General features: G+C 48.6%; 1 protein-coding gene across 1 annotated transcript in view; it reads left to right on the top strand.

Moving 5' to 3' along the window:
- CACNA1A (calcium voltage-gated channel subunit alpha1 A) overlaps positions 1-15,549 on the top strand; it is a 172,058-nt gene that overhangs the window by 25,139 nt on the left and 131,370 nt on the right. Inside the window, exon 2 of the mRNA XM_034792254.1 lies at positions 3,371-3,667. Coding sequence (XP_034648145.1) covers positions 3,371-3,667 — 297 coding nt within the window. The remainder of the gene's footprint in view (positions 1-3,370; positions 3,668-15,549) is intronic.

Genomic DNA, 15,549 nt, shown 5'->3' on the forward strand with positions numbered 1-15,549 from the left:
ACTAACAGGGCCCTCAGGTGGTTTCAGCTAATGTGCACAAAGGCATGTTATTGTGCAGTAAGAGTGTCTACATGGGGGAGTGAGTGAGGAGCACCTAGTGTGCACCAGCTACTGCCGGCTCTTCCCACGTCTAGACAAGCCCTTTGGTAAATGTTAGTTAATCTAGACTCTCCACCCCCACTGAGGGTAATTAACCACTGGCACAATTTACCAAGGGTCATGGTGGACTCATCACTGGCAAATTTTAAATCAAGATGGGATGTGTTCCTAAAAGATCTGCTCTACGAAGGATTTTGGGGAGACCTCTGGCCTGTGCCATACAGGAGTGAACAATGGTCCCTTCTGGCCTTGCAATCTAGGAATCTATGTGTATGCACCAGGGGTGGAATCTGTGTACAGGACGACATTATCTTGAAGAACCACAATTACTTTAGGATAAGTAGCTGTTCTTCCTATCCCCATTCGCCATGCAGTGCCACCTGCTTCAGCATAGGGACACCTGCAGAGTTGGAGGCACCCAGAAATTTGTTACTATACCAATAATGATTCGAAGTGAGGCGAACATACTCCGTATTTGGGGTCTGGCCAGCATGCCTCACTCGGCCAGAACTCCCATTGCCTTCGGTGGGAATTCTGCTTCACTAAAGGAGGGCAGGGTCAGGCCCTCAGTGGGGCTGATTCCTGTTCAGCGAAGTCTTTAATGCCAGAAAATAATCCACTCCCCCCTGGACCATGCAAATTTCATGGCAGCTAAACGGCCCCTTGAGCAAGTCAAGGGAAGATCTGTTAACACTCAGAGCCTAGCCATACCCCTAACTTAATTTTCTCATTGCAGCTGGATAAATATTTCCACATCTGTCTCAGGATTTAACCCCAAAGGGCCCAATCCTGTGAGATGTTCAGCACTCTCAACTCTCATGGGGGTCAGTGGGAGTCAAGAGTGCCCAGTCCTGTGCAGGAAGCAACCAAATAACTGGAGATGAGGTCCTGCTCTGCGCTGGAGTTTGTGTCTGGAGTGACTTTGTTTACTTCATTTTAGGAGTGAGTATGTTCTGGTGTCACTGAGAGCAGGGTATGACCCACTGGCTGTAGTAGGAGACTACAGAGTAGTAACTTAGAAAATTATATTAAAAATACCCCACCAAGCGGTTTAATTTAAAATCCGAACAGAGGGGGGCACAACCCAAGGTCTTTACTCCAGGATTACTCACTTACTCAGGCCAATCACCCACTGAAAGGAGGGGAAGTGAACTTGCCCAAATAAAGATGGAAAAATGCGAGTCAGAAACTCCTCAGGATCTGGCCGGTGGAGTTGCTCTGGATTTACACCAATGCAACTGAGATCACAGAATCCTCCCAGCTATTTTTCTTTCAAGGAATGTGTCGGTTTTGTTTAGCGTTTGCACAGATCGCTTAGCTTCTCACATGCATTACATCCCACATATGCACGCACACTCTGGCTCGCCTCTCGCTCAGTACTCTTGTAAATCAGGAGTAACTCCTAGTTACACTGTTGTAAAACTGGTGTAAAGTGAGAGGAGAATCAGGACCAACTCACTCCTTTTCCCTGCCAGCCTCCCAGAGAAACAGGAGACCTGCACTGAACTCAGAAACTAGCAATGGAGCCGAAGGAATAGACTCTGATGTCCATTACCCCAGTGTGAATCCTCCCTCACTCCAGTGAAATCATATGAGATTCACTATGGATTTACACTAGTGTCACTGAGAGCAGAATCCAGTTGGGAGAATACTTAGGGAAAATTGCAATTTATTTCTAGGTTTTCCACACTGGAGGTGGGTGGGGAGGAGAAAAATCTGCCCCAACCTCCCTTTGCTGGCTCTCAGTCTCTCGCTTTCTCCCAGAAACTCCACTGGGTTAGGTTGGGCAGCAGCAACTGATTGGTCCCAGGCCATCATGTGCTAAGCGTTGCTGAGGCTTTGGGATGGTCTGTGCTTGCATTAAATTGATCAGTTGCTGCACATTATAGCTTAACCTGCCAGTGAATCAGATCTTTTTTTTTTCATTTTTTCTCTCTCTCTCTCTCCCAGTCCCTCCCTCCCTAACACCGGTCTTATTTTAGCTATAACCCAGGAGGAGGAGGAGGAGGTGGAGGAATACAGGGCAGAAAAAAATACTAGACATTGCAGCATCCAGGAAACCCTTATGAGTAGATGGTGGATGGGACCTGCTACTTCTCTCTTCTTTTTCATTTTGGGATTTTACAGGATTTCTTTGCTGCATTCAACTCCAAGATGATGCAAAATTGACATTCACGCACTCACACCAAAATAATATTAATAAGGCAGAAGCAGAGACCACCGGTGAAATTGCAACAGGAAAAAAACAAACAAACAAAAAAATCCAGCCTACATCTTAAGACGCTTAACAAGACCCCAATAGCCTTTTTTTCCTCTCCAGATCTTGCAACGTTTTGAAGACGGCAGAATGATGCACAAGTGAAAGCAGAGACCTTGTGTGGGGGGGGGGGGAGAGATTTTTTTTTTTTTTTGCTTTTTTTAAAATTATTGTTATTTTCTTCCCTGATGCTAATATTTTTGGGGGGTGAGGTTGAGGGGAAGGCACTGATTTTAAAAACAAATGTTAGGCTACATTTGTTTTCAAGTGTGCAAAGATTTTTGCAAAGCTGAACAGGACAGAGGAAGGGGTGCATTTTTTATTTTTTAATTTATTTTTTGCCAAAAATTGCATTGCAAATCTATATTTGCTGGTCCATTTTATGTATTTGTAGTGCACTTTCCCACCCCCGGCGCTTGAAGTGAGGAGTTGGTGCATTCAATTTTTTAAATTGAATGTTGGTAGGGAGGAGGTGCTGCACTTGCTATATTTAATTGTAATTATTTTGATTTATTTCTTGACTTTGCTAGTAGTGAGACATTTTTTAAATTGCTTTTTTGGTTCGGTTTGGACTGGCGGTGCATTGCGTTTTTTGGGTTTTTTTGGTTGCAATTCTTTTTTTGTGGGGTGGCTCGTGGATGATTCTTTTTAGAATTGGAAAAAAATTGGGTGAGGTCGGTGCACCGATGAGTTGTTATTTTTAATTGCAGAGCACCATTTTTTCGAGGGTGGTGCATTCATTTTTCCATTGCAATTTTTTTTTGTGTGGGAGGGGGGGTTGTGTGTGTGTGGGTCGCATCGGTTCCTTCCCTGCGAGGGGAGGAGAGAGGATTGAGGAAGGATGGCCAGGGTCTCTGGTGCTTTCACCGGCCGTGCTCCTGCCTGAACAGTCCCCCTCCTTCTGCTGCAAGCCCCCCAAGCAGCAACAGCAGCAGCCGCCGATGGGATGTGATCAGCTTCTCTTCTCCAGCAGCGTCCTCAGCATCGTAACCCCCGGCCCTTTGCTCTTTGCAGGATGGCTCGCTTCGGAGACGAGGTGCCGGGTCGCTACGGGGCTGGCGGCTCCGGGGGAGCTGGCTCCGGGGGCGCGGCGGGCGGTGGAGGCGGCCGGGGTGCAGGGGGCAGCCGGCAGGGCGGACCGCCCGGGGCCCAGAGGATGTACAAGCAGTCGATGGCCCAGCGAGCCCGCACCATGGCTCTCTACAACCCCATCCCCGTCCGGCAGAACTGCCTGACTGTCAACCGGTCCCTGTTCCTCTTCAGCGAGGATAATGTGGTGAGGAAATACGCCAAAAAGATCACCGAATGGCCATATCCTTTCTGTTGGGGACCCCCAAACTCGGGCATCCCTCCCCTGCCCCCTAATACATGCACCCCCAGATCCAGGCATCTTCACCCCCTAGTGCATGCAACCCCCGCCCAGGCATCTGCCTCCTCCAGCCATGCATCCGCACCCCCTAACTCCTGCATCTCCCTGCCTGTCACTGCACCCCACACCATGAATCTTCCCCCACCGAGGCACCTGCGCCCTGTTGTGTATGCACCCCCCACCCACACATCTGCACCTCTTAATGCATATACACCCCGCATGCTTCCCGCCAGCCACACACCTGCACCCCATAATGCATGCTTCCCGCCAGCCACGCACCTGCACCCCATAATGCATGCTTCCCGCCATCCACACACCTGCACTCCATAATGCATGCTTCCCGCCAGCCATACACCTGCACCCCATAATGCATGCTTCCCGCCAGCCACACACCTGCACCCCATAATGCATGCTTCCCGCCAGCCACGCACCGGCACCCCACAATGCATGCTTCCCGCCAGCCACGCACCCGCACCCCACAATGCATGCTTCCCGCCAGCCACGCACCCGCACCCCACAATGCATGCTTCCCGCCAGCCACGCACCTGCACAGCACCCATGCATATGCACCTCTTCCATGGATCCCTTTCTCCCAGGCATCTGCACCCCAACTTGTGCATGTGGCCTCCCACCCTAACCCATGTACCTTCACCCCAGCCCATTCATCGCCACCCCCAGCCAACTCACCTGATCCCCTCCATCTGCACTTCACCGCCTCACACTGTACCTCTGCACCCCACCTTCCACCGCATGCCATGACATCAGTCCAGCCATCTGCACCCCCAGCCCAGGTAGTTAACGTTCTTGCCCATGTTATCTGCCTCCCTCGGGCACAGCCTGCCTTGCACACCCTGGCCAGTCCCCTCCCCTCCGGGGAAGGGGTTTAGGGGCATTTCATGGTCAGACAGCCTTTCCCCAGGTTCAGGGGCTCAGGGTTTGGATTACAGAACAGGCAGGACATGCAGAGGCCAATCTGGGAGTGGGGCCTCCACTACAGGCAGTGGCGAGCCAGTTAGTAGGCAGGGGTCTTGGGACGTCCCCTGCAACATGGGTCTGTCAGATGGGTAGATGCCCAGCATCCATCATGTCCACGGACCTTCCAGTGGGAGGCAGTGCAGGGGTTCACAGCTGTGTAGCGTGGAAGAGGGACCAGTGAGCCGGGGTCTTTGCCATCTTTGTGGGTGTCTGTGAGCTATTTCAGGGGAAACAGAAACGGGGGTTCCCCAGCGAACCCCTTGTTGGTCCAGAGAAAGGGGGTCAGTGATCTGTGGTCTCTAACGCTGCTTCCCTGCTAGAAGAAGAGGAGCACACAGCACAGAGTCCTCACTGCCAAAGTATGGCCCAAAGGGAGGGGCATGGAGAAGGGAGCATGTGGAGGTCTCATTAGCAGTGGGGATCGGAGACAGGCTCTTGGGTAATAGGAGGGTAGGAAGCTTGGGTGCTCACTGCCACTGTCCAAAGCCTTTCCGCAGACACAGCAGTGGGTGGATGGTGCCTATTTGCATGACATAGAAATTAGACTTATCAATACACAGGGCCGAACTCTGCTCTCACTTCCACCAGTGTCAGTCCGGAGTCACACCATCAGAGTCAGTGAGGTTACTCAGGCTGTAAACTGAGAGCAGAATTCGGCCCTCTGAGAATATGGCCCCATATTTATTATGCCTGGCTGCCCAGAGAGAGATATACTGTGTTTTATTTGTGTACCCGTATGTGCAGAATTACGGGACAAGGGACATCGGGGCCACTTCCCTCTGCTCCATGGGCGGAGCTCCCATGGAAGCTGGCAGAAGATATGCCCATGTATTTGGGTGCAGAATCAGGCCCTGGGACCACACATTGCATTGGCAGAATAGCACAGGAATTGCCCCAGCCCCCTTTCATTTGCCCCTGGATTTACAATTAATTTCACAAGTGAGGCGGGGTTGGGGGTGAGAGAATAGAATTAGAGCCACTTCTGGGCATATCTGCGGAGTCTTTCCAATGAAAGTGGTTTCCCAAGCTGGGTGGAGAAACTGAGAAATTGCTGTCTCTGCATCTGATGCTTCAACTTTGGTATGTAAATACCTTATTCTCTATTGTGATTTGTTACTTATTTGCCGTTGTCTAGCGGGAAAGCCAGCAAACCACATAAACCCCCAGCCCCTAGCAAAATATGGCTGAGGAAAACCACCCTGTGTATCTCAGAATGTATAGTTTTAAAAGACACATTTTCTATTCATAATATGGTTGATAAAGGTCTTGCATCTGTTGAAAACTTGGTGTAGTTTTGGCGGTGAGCAAGATGCTTTGGTGCTTGGATGGGAGAAGGTAGTTCTATATAGCATTGTGAGTTATTTGGATGTTAAACCCAGACTGATGTATTCCGTTTTATCCGATGCGCATTTTGTTGGTATCTGATACATTTATGTTAAAATTGTGCTATGAAAAATTATCTAAATGGGGTCGTCTGAAGGTTTTTTGGTAGAAAGTCTCTTTCTAGGAGCAGTTTCTACCATGTGTTTCCCTTCAGCATGGTTTAAAAAAAACCCTGGAATATGGCACCCAGTTTTGGGGCCAGGTTCTAATTGTTACACCGGTGTAAATCCGGAGCAGTTCCTTTCAAGCCAGTGGCATTATGCCTGCGCAACTAACAGATCAGAATCTGCCCCTTGATTCCTGACGTATACCTGAGCCTTGCAAATACTAATTTTAAATTAGAAACAGTTTACAGTAGATATTCACCCCCTGATAGCTGGCTAACTGAGCATGTGCACTGCAGTGCTTAGATACTATGCTGATGGATGCTGTAGGAAACGGTAGGATGGATGGGCAGATAGATCTCTGCTAAGATCCTTTTTTCCATACTGTTTTTGGGGCACTGGCTTTGTGAGAGATGCAAATTATTCTAACCTATAATTTTCTGGTGCATAAATCTTCCTTTACCTCAGGGAGAATTTGGGGGATCAATCAAAAGACAGTTTTTTTGCTGTGTTGTGTCTGGAACCATAGAAGTTAGAGATAGTAAAGGGTGTTTGGTTCCATATTACTGGTGATCAGTGTAGGATTGTTCCCTACAGTCTGTTTTCTAATGCTTACTCTTACTGCCCTAATATTCAGCAACCTGGTGTCCGCGCGCCAATTGCCTGCTTGGTATTTCAGCACATCTTCTGTGTTATTAGATTATGTACTATCAACCGGTATGATCCCTCCACTCCTCATTCCCCTAGAAGGGGAATCTGTGCACAGCATTGCAAAGTCCGAAACCCCAGGGGAATGAAATGCGCAAGGCTGCTAACAGAATGTCTTGGAGCTGCCTGAAATTGACAATAGGTGACAAATTTGGAGGCTAACTCTGTCTTTCTCAACTTACCCTCTTTTGTGCCTAGATTTTGCAGTTCAGATGTTCCCCTAGAACAGATGACTAGACAAAACTAAGCCTGCTTCCAAAGAGCAACGATACCTCATCATAGCTGGGTAAAACAAGGACAGAGGGAGAGATTCAGAACTCAGTTATGCTGGTGTGAATCTGCATTGCATTGAAAAAAGTGGAGGTAACTCCAGTTTCACCAGGCAGTAAGTGAGAGCAGGATCAGTTGGTGAGGGCCTAAAGTGAGAATTTATGTGGCATGGTGGAATTATGTTAGATTTTTAAGCTGCTATTAACATTTTTTTGTGAATGTTCTATGAACAGGATTTGAGTGTATTTGGCGCTGACATTAAAGACAGAGGCATAAGACAAATTATGCACTGTGTGCGTGCAGTACAGACCTCCAGAGCCACTGACCAGTACATGTTTAATCAGCAGAATAAGGTCTTTGTATGGATGTCTGCACCCTGTTGTTATAAGCAACAACTCTGGTGTGAATTAAATATTCATTTAGTGCATATATTACTAAATTCAGGGTTTTAAAAATGTGCCTTCACTGTGTGAATAGGAATGGTGCCCTCAGCTTCTTGAAATCTAAGTTTTCGTTTAAGAAACAGTGCCCTGTCCTTAGGGTCGGGAAGAAAGCCTTGCAGTTTTGTACTAAGTTAAACTGACGGACTGCTGTTTTCCTTAGTCTGCAGAGACTGCACCAGTGCCTCTGTTGCAGCTGCTCAGAGCTCTCCGATGTAGAAACTGGATGAGAGTCTTGTGCGTTTCACTTCCGGTATTGTAAATCCTGTGGGTAGAAATGAAACTCAAGGGAATCTGGTCATTTTCAGTCGGCTGCTGCTGCTGCTTGGGAAGGCACTGATGCCTTGGGAGGTGAACAAAAAAAGGTAGAGGGCCTGGTTCTCCTCTCACTTACACCAGTGTAATTCCATTGATTTTAGCTGATAATCATTCCTGATTTAAACCAGGGTGAGAGAAAAATCAGGTCCAGAGTTCGTGGAAGAGTAGAAGAGAGGAGACTGCCTACTATTCCCACCCCTCATGCAGCAGCCCGGAGCGTCTAGTAGCAGATGGGTTGTGAGGAGATGATAGACGCCTGCTAGCCAGAGGTTGATAGCAAACGTGGAGCCCCTGAGTAGGATCCAAGGAATGTACCCTGGTAGGAATCGCAGAAAACCTTTCCCTTTCATAGCAGTTCAGTAGGGAGGGTTGCCTTCTCACCTGGATACTGCCACTTTTAGATTGGTCTCTGACTAGTAGATTTACTCCTCTGCTAATGGGTATCTGGTCAAATTTCCAACCCTTCTTTGTGGGTGAATGGGGGACTGTGAGATTGGGTGGGGGAGAAAGTAGGAGAGATGAATGGAATAGGTGAGAAAAGAGAAGTACAGCGTACGTAGATTGGAAGTACCATCTTTCGTTGTGTGGCTGTACAGCACCCAGCACAGTTGGGTCCTGGTCCGTGATGGGTTCCTAAGCACTACTGTAGTATACCTAATAAATAATGGAGAGCCCCAAGTACGGTGGAGTCCTGGTCTGGAACTGGGGTTCCTAGTTGCTACAATAATACACCTAATAAATAAGGTCAGTGCCCAGCACTGTGGGGTTCTGGGCCATGACTGGAGCTACTAGGTGCTATTGCAGTCCAAATAATAATAATAATAGTAAACAATGTGTGAATGAGAGTGTATGTGACCTTGGGAGGAGAGAAGTGGGAGAGAGAGAAAATATAAAAGGAGAAGAACAAAATGTAGGGAAAGAAAAATAGAGAGAAACAGTAGGGGGAAGGAAAAGAGGACAGAGACATTGAAGACAACTCAGGAAAAGACACAGTGTGATCTATGATAGGAAAGAAAAAGTGGAGTGAAGGCAGGGAGGAGAAGATGGTAACAAAAGCCTGATGGAGCGGTGGTCAGCAGGACTGGATGAACAGTGTTCACCTATTGTTTGATGGATTTCACTAGGATTGGTTCACAGAGCGTTTCTTTTGGTGATCAGTAGCTGATCAAATAACCTTCAGTGGCAAAACTATTCTACCAGTGCTGCTGTGGACTGACCTAGTCAACAGATCGTGATTCCTGTTACTTGTCCTGCCCTAGCAGTTAACTTACAGTTTAAAATAGGTTTTAACACTCAATCAGAGGAGGGTGGCCTTATGGTTAAGGTGCTGGGCTAAGGCTCAGAAGTTGACCTTGGACAATTTACTTCATCTTTCTGTGCCTCAGTTTCACCAGCTGTAAAATGGGGGTGATGCTTTCCTTCCCCCACCCTTTGCCTGTCTAGACCCTGATGCTGCAGAGACATGCATGCCTAACTTTACTCCTGGGACTACTCCTGGTAGTAAAGTTAAACACGTGTGTTAATGTTTGCTGGATCAGGGCCTTAGATCGTAAGTGTGTTGGATGCCATCTTAGCTGACACACTGGGGACTAAGCCAGGGACCTCCAGAGCTAAAAGTATAAGGTGCTCCGGCTCCCTGACTGGGGCTATGACACACTTGTCTCCTCTGGGGATTAGGCACCAATGGAGGGCTGTAGCACACCCTTGCCAGTGGGTTGCGTAACTTTTTTGGAGAAGGGAGTGGGTTGAACTCCTTCAGCATACTGTGCCCAGCTTGGGGGGGCTCAAGTCTTGGGGGAGGCTTTTAGGCTCTGCTGTAGGACAAGTAAGATCAATAAGGAGAAAGTTGATTGTCGAGATGGTACAATTAAATGAACTACAGCATGCATCCTGCTGCTGATTGATTCCCTTGAATTGCAGTGGGGGTTGCTCTGAGGGGGAGGGGGTTTGGCGACACAGTTGTTTTCACCCTGGCTAGTTGGCTGATTTTCAGGCTGGTAATTATTGGGCACGTTTTTCTAATGAGTTTGGAATGAGGTCTGAATTCAGAGCCCACTCTGGTCAGTGGAAAGTCTCCCTTGACTTCAACACGCTTTAAATGTAGGCCTTCAGTTTTGGAACTGCCTAGACAGTGAAAAATTGCCGGCCAGGATCCATTGCAGTGTGTGTGTGTGTGTGCTGTTAGCATTTAATATGTACATCACAGTAGCCCCTAAAGGCCCCAGTCAGAATTGGGGCCCTGTTACGCTAGGTGCTGTACAAAACCATAGGAGCACACACTCACTGCCCAGAGGAACCAACGGGCTAAAGAAGACTAGGGACAGAGAAAAGGTCAGGGAGAGGAATGGAATCAGATTCACATCTGTAAATGTTAGACACATTTGAATGGTTCATTTTTTTAATAGAAATAAGCTATGCCCATCTCCCCCTCCATCTAACCTCTGTCCATTGGCTGGCTTCATAGCAACTGAGTTGAGTCTCAAGGAGAGATCGGGGTCGTATATGTGTTGCCTGGTAGTGTCTCCGCCTGGGAGCGCTTCGTAGGAAGTTTTAGTCTGGATTTCCTGTTAGGACCTCGTTTACCAAGGATTTAGAACTCAGCCATAAACAAATTTGTTCCTGGCTAAAATGCATCCTGGAAGATCTCAGCCCAGGAGCATATAGTACCCATACAGTGTGCATCTGTATCTAGCTTTCCACTTCTGGTTCTAAAAGATACCTCAGGCTGGTGAGATGGATCTGTCTCTCGTGTTGTTCCGTTGAAATCAGGGAGGATTACCACACCGACTTAGTGACCACGATTAACTACGCTAAACTCCAGCAACACTCACAAGCCCTACCGCTGGTCTCCCACAGGAACTAGCCTGAGTAACAAGGCCATGCCCTGCAGGTTGACAAACCTTGGTTTTGCTGGACTTACGGGAGGGGTGGGGGGAGAAAGCGATCCATCTTCCAGTGAGAACTCCAGGCCTCCACTCCTGCAGCATTCAAACCAAGGGGCTTGCTCATATTCCCCTTGCACTTGGAAATCAGACGACTTGTATGAGTGAGGTCTGCAGTTCAGCAAAACCAGACAGCTGCTCTGCAAAAGGGCAACCCAATTCCTAGCCCTTGAATACTGGTGTCTGTGAGGCAGCTCTTACACATTACAAAATTCATCCCCCCATTGCAGCTGTAAAATTTCCACTCTCTTTGGTTCTTCTGATTGCACAGTCAGCTTAGAAAAAATCACGGGCCTGATTCTCCCCTGTACCACGACTTGAATCATTTACATGCATGCAAAGTGGGTGCAGAATGCTATCACATCAAAATGATGTTTTATATCCTCTTTGCCCATGTGTAAACTTGGATTCACCCTTGTCCTGGTGCAGCACCAGTGCAAAATGCTACCATACCAATGAGGTAGCTTTTTACACCCATTTTGCACTCCCTTCACGCTGATGTACTTGATTTCTGAAGGTGCAGGGCAACTAGGAATCAGGACACATATAATTAAAACAACAAAAATTGTCCTTCATTGTGTTACTAACATTTGAGATTATTGAAATGGAAAGATTGATGAGAATCAGGTCCGGCTCTTCAGCTCTTGCAAATAAGTGGAACTGTTGGAGCTAGCCTGGTTTGCAATAGCTGAAGATCAGGCCCCCAATGTCCTTGTCGCTATTTTTATACCAGATGCAAGTTTTCGTATATTTCACCGACTTTGGAAAAGAGTGAGCTCAGGTTTGATTTGGTTTATAGTCCACTTTCCTGGTTCACACGGCGCCCTAAAGTGTGTGCCGCTAAATGGGAATGTTTGTTTTTAATAACCATTTCTGTTGGAATTACAAAAAAAAAAAAAAATGCAAATGTTTCTCTTGCGTTTAGCTTTCCTGGGAACTTGTTTTGACAGAATCTGTGTTCATGCCCAGATCTGAGCAGTGTCCATGGCAGAGGCTGATATTTTGTCCTTTTGGGGTATGCATTGAACTAGCATGTACTGGCCAGGTGTTCCTGATGCGGATCTCCTTTATGCTAGCATGTAGCTGGAGGCATTCCTTTGACGCCTCTGGGGTAGACATCAGATTTATCCCCGGTGTGACTGAGATCAGAATCTAGCCCCAGGTAGATAAAGAAATGTCCAAAATAAATAAAGATAGAAAATCTAATTTATTATCTCAGGCCTGCTGCTTTCACAGCATTAGCTCCCCTGGCATAACAGGAGTCTCTGGGGGTTTATAGCAGCGCTAGTGATGGGCGGACCAGGCCCATACAGAATGCGTCTGGCCAATGGAACTGGGCTGTTGGTGGCTAGCTGGAAATCCAGTGTTGCCAGCTCTCTTGTGATAGCTGGGGTTTTGGTTTGAGCTCCAGCTCCTGAAGTCCCAAGATTACATCAGAATCTCAGCTTTTAATTTTTTAAACAAAGTACGTTCTAGTTCTGCTCATGGAGAAAAGCTTGGAAAGGTGACTCCTACAGGCCAAGCACCAGAAAGCCAGGGAAAAGTACCCAAGGAGTATTGTTTTTAAAAGATCTCATGATTTTTTATGCCTAACTCTTGAACACTGGGTCTTAGGAACACTGTACGTTGTTCTTGTGCTTTTTAATTCAAGTTGGGCAGTTCAACAGGATTACACCAGGGCATGGATTTGCCCCAGAGCCAGCATGAATGACTCTCACTAAGGCCAGACTATCCTAGCTCAGTGTTACCTGGAGTGACATATCCCGAGAGGGGAAATGACTGCTGAAGTGGAGGCCAGCGTGTGACATACCGTAGCAGAAATACATCAAGCTGTGATGTGCTCTGTGTGAAAGGAGGGGAAATCCTCTGGCCAGTTTTGTTGGAAAGTGGGCCTGCAGGGAGGTGGTGTGTTAAACTGTCATTGCTCTTCTGAGCCCTTGGGAACCTCTCTGCACATTTGGAGATACGTGGGTGTAACCCACCTGACACTGTGTGCCCAATCCACAGGAAATATGGGTGTCTTACAGCCCCAGCCAGGGAGCTTTAGCTCAAGCTAGTGAAACCCAGGCTTTTAGCGTTGAAGAGCCTTGGCTCAGTCCCTGGGATGTTGGGAAATATGGTGGCTCTCCTCTACGCAGAGCTAGGTGGCTGACTTGGCAAGTCGTATGCCCCACTAGGTAAAGCAGTGGTTTTAGGACTTAGGAGACCTTGGTTCTATTCTTGACTTGGCTACTGGGTGACTTCAGAGAAGTCCCTGCCCGTGCCTCCGTTTCCCCATCAGTAAAATGGGGATACTGATAGTAACCTCATTTGAGATGCATGAATAATAAGAGCTAGAAATCATTATTAAAGATGCTGTCTGTGGTGGTGTCTCTCTGCTCACGCTCAGTGTGTCCCTGTCACTTTACGCAGACTCCCACACCTTCGGGCATACCCTAACAGGGAAGAGGTTTGAGCCAGGCTCCGTAACTCGCAGAGGGAGCAAGTGGGCCCCAAGCCATTGATTTTCCAGCAGCGCTTGGGATGTTGGCACATTTGGGTGGGCCACACTCCTTTCCCGGTGAGGCAGCAGCATCCTGCCAGTGGGTTGAATTCACACCCCTGCCCCTGACTTCCTGTGAGAGGATGCAGCTTTGTCCTTACCAGCAGCATCAGGAGGTGGGGCCTCAAAGAGATTGCAAAAGTGTCTGGATCTTGCTAGCTGCATATAGTCCTCTCAGAGGCTGCTTTCTGCTGAGGCAAACAGCGCCTAGAATTACCTGCCTCTAGAGTTTTCCCTGATTGCAAAAATTAAAGCTCCCCTTCCCCCCAGATTCCTGCTGGGGACTGTCCCGTCTGCGGGGGGGGGAAGACAGCCGGTGGCAGCTGCCAGCGGGTTTAGATCTAGCAGGAGCGACGTTTGTAAGGTCATGGGATACGTAGCACCTGCAGGCTATGGTTACGGCTCTGAACGAGGGGCTCAGCTTTGCTATTGCAAAAGCGGCGCTGGGTGAGACGCAGCAAGGGCATGTCGTCCGTTCCAACCCAAGTGAGGATCGCATCCTCTCGCCCCGCCGCAGCTTTGCTCTGGCTGAAAAGGAGCCTGAAATCTCTGGTGAAAATTCAGTCAGAACACCGTGAAACTGCCAATTTCCGGCATTGTTCAGTGGTTGAAGCAGTGGGCGGGGGGTGGGGGGGGTCCTGATGCTAACCCCTGTGAGGAAGGGGAGCAATCTAGGAGTCAGGACTCCCAGATTCTCTTTTCTGCTCCAAGGGAGTGTTATTTAGGGGTTATTGTGAGGAGCTGAGCACTAGGTGTCCTGCATTGTATTCCTCCCTCTGGGAGGAAGTGTGACTTGGCAGTTAGAGCAGAGAACTGGGTGACAAGACTCATGAGTTCTGGGCCTAGCTGTGAAGAGGAGTCTGGTCTAGCAGTTAAATTAGGGAACAGTGAACCACAGCTTCAGGGTCCTGTGGGGGATTGTTTATAGTGATTAAGGCAGGGGTCTGAGAGCCGGGCACTTGGGCTCCTTTAACAGGCCTGTGAGCTGGTGTTGTCAGTGGTTAAAGCCAGGCATGCTAAGCCAGGACTCTTGGGTTCTGTTCCCACCTCTAGGACTGTCTCATTGCATGGCCCTAAGTAAGCTTTATCCCCCAGTTTCTCTACCTTTCAAGGTGGCTTAACTTTTTTCTATTTGCAAAGGGCTTTGAGATCCTCAGAGTGCAGGTGCAAGGGAGGGCAAAGGATTGTTATTAGTGATGCAGAATCGTACACTGGGCCCAGGTTTGCTCAGATGGCCCCTGAGTCTTATAACAAGGCTGAGCCAAGTGCTGGGGGTGGAGCTTTTCCTAGGAGAAGGTGAGGTTCATGGGGCCTCGGGTTCCATCAGGAACAACCTGGGCTGCTGTCCCTTCCTCCAAGGTATAAGATACGGGGGACAACCTGGGCTGCTGTCCCTTCCTCCAAGGTAGAAGATACGGGGGACAACCTGGGCTGCTGTCCCTTCCTCCAAGGTAGACGATACGGGAGACAACCTGGGCTGCTGTCCTTTCCTCCAAGGTAGACGATACGGGGGACAACCTGGGCTGCTGTCCCTTCCTCCAAGGTAGAAGATACGGGGGCAGTGGGGGGCGAATGGAGCTCCAGTGTTTAGAAGTTACTTGTAGAGAGGAGAGAACTCACCATCTCTAGCTACCCCTTTTCCAGGATGAGCAGGAGATGCAGCCACCTGCTCTAGCCACACAGTGAGCAGCAGGGTGTGGGCTGGGGAGAGGGATGTAACATTTTTGTCACTAGTCCCCCCCACTCCCCTCCAGTCACCCCCCCCCAAATGTCCATACATGGGATCAGGATTCCTGTACAAATTGCAGCCTACAAACCAGCTCTCAGTGCCCCTGTTAGCTTTGCTGCTCCAGGGCCTGGGTTGCAATGAATCTAACAGGGGCTGCGTTCCTTTTCCCGACAAACTTTTACTTCGGTGGCTTTCTCTCTCTCTGTCTCTCTCTCTCTCTCTTTTGTTGTTGTTGGTTCGAAGGTAACAAACTCACTCCGTGTCGCTGCATTTCACACGCGTCTCCAGTCATCGTGCATGGCCTTGCCGCAGCTGTTCCAGTCCCTGCAGTGCGAGTGAGTAAGTGTCAGTCCTGGCTAGCGTGCTGGCACAGCGAGCCTTGTGTGGAAGAAGGAACTGGGAGTTTACCTGAG

The sequence above is a fragment of the Trachemys scripta genome, chromosome 16 (assembly GCF_013100865.1).
Source record: "Trachemys scripta elegans isolate TJP31775 chromosome 16, CAS_Tse_1.0, whole genome shotgun sequence".
Taxonomy (NCBI): domain Eukaryota; kingdom Metazoa; phylum Chordata; order Testudines; family Emydidae; genus Trachemys; species Trachemys scripta.